The sequence below is a fragment of the Halichondria panicea genome, chromosome 15 (genome assembly GCF_963675165.1).
Source record: "Halichondria panicea chromosome 15, odHalPani1.1, whole genome shotgun sequence".
Lineage (NCBI taxonomy): Eukaryota > Metazoa > Porifera > Demospongiae > Suberitida > Halichondriidae > Halichondria > Halichondria panicea.
In genome coordinates, this window is record NC_087391.1 from 3,095,284 (window position 1) to 3,101,671 (window position 6,388).

The 6,388-nt window shown below is 41.8% G+C and overlaps 1 protein-coding gene across 1 annotated transcript; it reads right to left on the reverse strand.

Annotated features, from left to right (window-relative positions):
- Window positions 1-3,057: 3,057 nt before the first annotated feature.
- LOC135348507 (uncharacterized) lies at window positions 3,058-5,284 on the reverse strand. Its single transcript, XM_064546733.1, has one exon. It carries the CDS (start codon window positions 5,213-5,215, stop codon window positions 3,986-3,988), a length of 1,230 nt encoding a protein of 409 aa, XP_064402803.1. The 5' UTR covers window positions 5,216-5,284; the 3' UTR covers window positions 3,058-3,985.
- Between the last annotated feature and the right edge of the window lie 1,104 nt (window positions 5,285-6,388).

The window sequence follows — 6,388 nt, forward strand, 5'->3', positions numbered from 1 at the left end:
GATTAAATCAGGATGGAAAAAAACTTGGTGTGAGCCGGACAAACAGCGCATCAATAATTAGCAGCATCAGCATATACAAATTATTTTTTCTGGCGCGTAATTAATTACTGAAGGCCTCTTGTTAAACTGTTTTTACATAACCTCCTGAATATAAAACAAAAACATCATCTGCAATGGTGCAAAAAAGATTTAAATGCTCATGAAGACTTTTTCGAATTAGTTATGCAACATCTGAAATGAATACAATTGATGACGTCCCAAACAGTTCCCTCATGTGGGATTGCGAACGCTTGAAGGTACTGCTGTCTATTGCTGTAAACGCACACATATTCATAACGCACACATATTCAAATGAAGTAATGCTGCATTCAAAGATGCTATAAAAGAGGGGGATGGTGATCGTTGCCTTCGTTTATGAAAATACTTTCTTTTCTTCTGGTATTTAAAGCTTCAAGTAGCAATGGAAGCATTTCACATTGTCCTGCCACCCCGACTGGCAGAGGGTGTTAAATGGTCGAGATTTGTCATGAATAAACTAGTGAAAAAACTAGTGAAAACGTCATTATAAACCCTTGATACTTTTGACAGTGTAACAAAAAGCATTTGGTCTAAAACACCATACTTCTTGAAAGTAGTGGAACAGTTATCACAAAAGTATTCCCAGGACGTGACCAGGACGTGACCATAAATCTTTCACCAATCAAGTCGCCAAACACGGACGTAGTTAGAGACTACAAAATTTTAAATTTTGTGGAGAAATACTTTTGTGGAGAAATACCAAATTAAGAGAAATACCAAATTAAGTCTCAAAATACCTACCTTCCTTTGAGTTTTTCACAGTAGCCAATTACGGCTGGTATCCATTTTCCTGTCCACTCCGCAACAAACGAAGAATACATATTTTGCTTTGACAATACGAGCTCTAATACGAGCTCTAGTTCTTGTTCAGTCTGCAATAGAAACATGTGACAATACATAAGCACAGTATATAACAACATACACTCATGCACATGCACACAAAACCGATAGTATAATTATATGCACCACTGCTGTCATTTTTAGAGCGCTGGAAATTTGGTAACCTTCTGTACCACTGACTCTGTGCTCTTCAAAATGTATTGCCTGCGATTGTGAAATGTATAAGAGGTAACACAATGTCTCTTCTAGGATGATGTTCATCATTGGGCAAGTGCTTTTTCACTGTCAGTATTTCCTTCGTCCATAGGTGACACAGCCAGGTAACGTGATGCTAGAATAGAAACCTTTTTAGGGCGACCACGCTTTGTTGGAGGAAATGGAGAGGCTATGCGTTTACGGCCTTTTTCAACATTTTTTTTCCGCCAAGATCCCTATAACGCCAAGATCCCTATAATTACGAATTGACATAATTATAAACCTACAGGTTTATTAAAGACTTACAATTGGTGCTGCTCCAGAGTCAGCGGTGTTTTTCTTTGGCGACCTCTCCAATAAACACCATCGTTGGTTGTTCCAGGTATGCTGCGTCACTCATTTCGAACTTCGAGATTAAGGGATTTTTCTTTAATAGCAGCCATGATGGTTGGTTTCCACTTCTGAGGAATAGCAAAATTGTCTGTAGAGATACCAGACACTTTTGGGGTAGAGTCCTCTGGGGTGTAGAATCATTTACTCGACTACTGCTATCAACTGCGGATGAGACAATCAAATCCTGTCTACGAACATGCATCGTTAAAGCAGTAGCTAAGTACATAGCCTCGATTCCAAGCCGCTGAGAAAGACGGCCTGGTATACACTGTCGCCAGAATTACCCAGAATCTGGGTAATCGTAAATTGCAGTATATTTTGTAAAACATTGAAATCTAGTCCAAGTTGTGTAATGGCTGCTAGCTTCTCTTCTGCTCTCGCGTACGCGTTATCCTGTGTTGGAAAACCAGGTCTAGTCTTGAAAGACAAGCAGCTGGAGGCGTTGAAGTGTCTGTACGCTGGTGTTTATATGGGTACCGTACCGACCGGCTATGGCAAGTCCCAGAGCAAGTCCATCTGCTTTCCAGACACTCCCTTTCTTGATTGATGTGAAGCTTGACAGGACCAGTGCACCTCTCTCTGAAAGAAGTGTTGTGATGGTGATTTCTCCTCTTGTTTCTCTTCGAAGTGTAGGTGTGTCTGTTCGACGTTCAGTGCCATTCTCTCTGGAAGGAAGTATTGTTGTGACATTTGCCGAAAATTGGTCACAGAGTAAGTACGTGGTATCTGCTGTGTGGCCTGAATGTCCGAGGGACTTGTGTGTATCCGAGACTTGTGTGTATCCGATCCGAGGGACCGGACTTGTTGCTTGAGTGTGTATTAATGGATAGTGCTTTCAATGGTAATCTATTGTGTAAATCAATAAGTAGTCCTCACATTATGTTACGTTACGTCACAGCCACTGTACTTATCCACTGTACTTATCCACATTTATTTTTTACCCACAGGTTTAACTAATTTCTTATGAGATTAACTTGTCGCCTGAGTGTGTATCCGATCTGAGCCTCAAGTTAATGAATAAATCTACAGAGCTGATGTTTTGTTTTACTTAGCTGTCTCTCTGTCTACAGTATATACACAGGAGCGTAGCCAGGATTTGTGGGAAGGGGGGCAAACCTAGCTGGGCAAAGCCTAGCTAGGTTTTTCCTGGGCGCGCTAGCGCCCGAAAAATTTTGACCGGAAGCCACACCCCTTTTAATTAGTTGCGGTTAAATTTCACTTCCTGTCAGCATCATTAACATTGGAGGCTAGATTCTAGCATAGATATTGTCACTAAGAAAGTTGAAGGCGCCTGGGATGACGTCTTGAGAATTCATCAATGACTTCTTCTATGATCACTGGTATGTCTTGATGAACATGAAGTAGAGTCAAACTTGTGAGGCGTTCATTGCTCATGCTAGATCTTAGTGTAGTTTTAACTCTCTTGAGCCCACTAAAAGACCTCTCAGCAGTGCAAGAGGTCACTGGTAGAGTACAGAGAACTGTGACTAGAGCTTTGATGTTGGGGTAGAAGTTTGAAATTCGGGGCATTGTTGAAGAGAGAGTAGAGAGTAGAGGGTAGTGCACTTAGACCATGTTCTTTCTCTTCAGATTTCCATTTAATGTACCAAGTGTGGATCTCAGCACTGAGGGATGACACGTCTGGAAGGTCTACGGCATAAAGGTCTCCCACTTTTATCGATGCCCTCTCCACAGTTGAAAGGTCCTCTGTTACCAACACTGATGGCACTAAGTATTGACCTTGTAAAGCTGTTTTTTGGTGTGATGTAAAGCGCCTGTCGAGCTCAAGAAGATGGTCCACAATAGGAATTGTGATTGTTCTTTTGTAGTACTCAGAAGGATTGATTGCTGGTGTGCTCGCTCTGTGCCTTTGACGACTACAAATCCTCGGCATTGCTGGTACTGTCCCTACTTCGCTACACATAGCTGAAATTGTTTCAAACCACTTACTATGGTAGGAGTCAACATTCTCTCTCACTTCCTTGAGCGATAATGTCAAGGTCTTGATCTCAGACACAGCCTGAACACAGCCTGAACAATGTCTTTGGCTTCCTCCTGAAGGCTAACAGTGAGGCCCCTGAGGTACTGGAGGCACTTGTGGGTGATTACAAGAGCGCTAATGAACTCTGTATTGGTGATAGCCAGCAAAAGAGTAGTTGCATCTGTGAATGAGTCTGGAGACCACATGCGAGAACCCTCGGCTGAAATGCTCTCAAAGCAAGCGACAATGGAGGAGTACAGTTTATTGATCCTGTCAAGAGCATCAATTCTCTCAATCCATCTGGTCCTACATGGTCCTACAGAGATCTTTGAGCTTGTGAACCTTTGATTCTGGCTGTGTGTCTCGTATGGCCTCTTCCAATTTCATCTGGCATTTAGGGTGAGCAAAGAAAAATATACACAATCGTTTCACAACACCAATCATGTTACGAACAGCTGTCTCCTAGAACGAAGCCACAACTGCCAGGTTCAAAGAATGTCAAAGAATGTGAAGCGCAATGAGTGTATAGAGCAAGAGGGTATTGAGAAGAAATCCGAGCAGCAGCCCCCTTTGTCTTGCCAGCCATGCTGCTAGCTCCATCATAGGCCTGACCACGCATTTTGGATGGATCCAAGTGATGTGAGTGATGTGTGACGAAGCTGAGACGAAGCTGAGAATCTTGTCGGCCAATGCTAAACCAGTAACACCACTGTCACATTCCAAAAAGGTGACAAGATCCTCGCTGATCAAACAAGACCCTGGGTCAACATACCTCAGGACAATACACAGTTGTTCTCTGTTGGAGCAATCAGTGACCTCATCTGCTATCACAGTATAACAGGCACTGCTACGAACCTTCCTTAAGATCTTCTCACCGATTTGGTCACCAAGGATGCTGATGATCTGGTTTTGTATGTCAGGGGATGTATAAGTGGCATTCGTGGCATTCCTACCGGCCTTCTCTAGATGTTCTCCAAGGGTGGTGTCTCCAGCTGATACTCGGAAATCTAGCAAAGCCCTAAAGTTGCCATGGTTTCTGCTTGCTGACTGTACACCTTCTACATCTGTACCACTGTCATGATGACCACGAAGGGCTAGATTTTGTCGACCACACAAGACAATTGTCTCCACAATTGAATGGAGTTTTTGTCGGTTCTTCTGAATAGTGTCTCGTAATTCGGATCTTAGTTGAACTACCACACTCTCTTGTCTGCTACTCATCCTCTCGATGAAGGCATCACAAATATCGTAGGTCTTCTTGAAATTTGTAAATGCCATCTCTACAAATGTTCCCTTACCCTTTCCCTTACCCTTGCGACAGTCTATACTTCTGGAGAAGAGTACACAAGGGAGACAGTACCCACCGTTCTTCTTTTGGCTGTATATCAACCACTTGTACCTTTGGAGATACTGGTATCGAAAACTACGTGAATTTACCCTTGGAAATTTGTAATCCTGGCCAGGTGAAACATGATTACAGTAGAAGTCGTACTTCTCGGTCTCAGTTAAGACACTTCTTCTCTCGGCTACATCTGCTACATCAATATTGAATATTGATACTTCTTTCTCCTCTAAGCGTGATTGTTTTGGGGATGGAGGAACGTCGGAAGATAAATGAAGGTCAAAATCAGAGTCGCCATCAGAGTCTAAATCTGATTGATCACAAGTGGCGATGACGTCTGGTTCAGAGGAGATGGTTCGATTGCCAGAAGCGCTGTGGTCGGACATTTATTAAAAGTTAGCATAATTATAAATAATTTAATACTATTATCATACATTTACATTTTCATACATTTACATTTTCATACATTTACATTTTAAAGTGTCAAATACTTTGATTGAGAGTTGGCTTCTGTTGCTTTCTTAAAGAATTTATCCAGAGTTTGAGACATGGTGAATATTTTGTGATTCTTGGTCAGCAGTGTGCCACATGGACTCAATATTGCATACTTGTGGCCAAATGTGAGCATCACATGAACCCAATATTGTGCATGCAATCACACCCACCCATTCTGCAATGCCCAACCCATATTTGTTTGCACATGCGTGTAGCTATTATCACACAAAGAACGTAGCTAGCCTGCTAGCAGCTACGTAGCTAGCTAGAGGTAGCTGGCTTGAGACTGGTAGTAGAGATCCAGAAAAAGGGGGGGCAGTTGCCCCCTTTGCCACCCCCTGGCTACGCCACTGATACAGAGAGGTAGCCTCTCCTTTTTCTTTTTTCTGCTCTTTATTACAATAAGATAAAATACTGTTTTAACGTTCAATGAGATAAAATACGGTAATTGTCCACCCACGCGCCAACAGTAAATACCAGGCCCACTATTCAAGGGGCTGGAGTCGAGGCTACTAAGTACACAACAGATAACATATTACTTACGGTAGAGACTTACTTACGGTAGTTGTACGCCTACCTCACCAGCTTCTTTACAACACCTAGTGGCTTAACCAACTCCTTAATGTCATTCTCTGTCAGCTCTAGAAAAGCCTCTCAATTTCATTATCTACAATTGAAAGTAAAAAAATATATAGCTAAAAGCTAGATTAGATTTACACCAGAATGATACAGTATTTTAAGTGGGTGTTGACCAAATAGGTAGTAGTCTATTATTAAAGTGGAAGGTGGTATTTTTAACGGTGGCAGTGTATACATAGCTATATATATAAGTGTTGTGAGTATTGACTTAAGTGAATATACCTTCAAACACTTCACAATATGAATCTTGCACTCCCTTTTCCTCCAGCCATGATGAAAGACCAGTAGCAGACAAATTTTTCACATCCATTAGGCTATAAGGCTATAATAGCATAGCTAGCTAAAGTTAAAAGAAAGAAAATGTGGCAGCTGCAATATCTACTTTTCAATATCTATGGTGATAATCTCGTTATTTTGTGAAAATG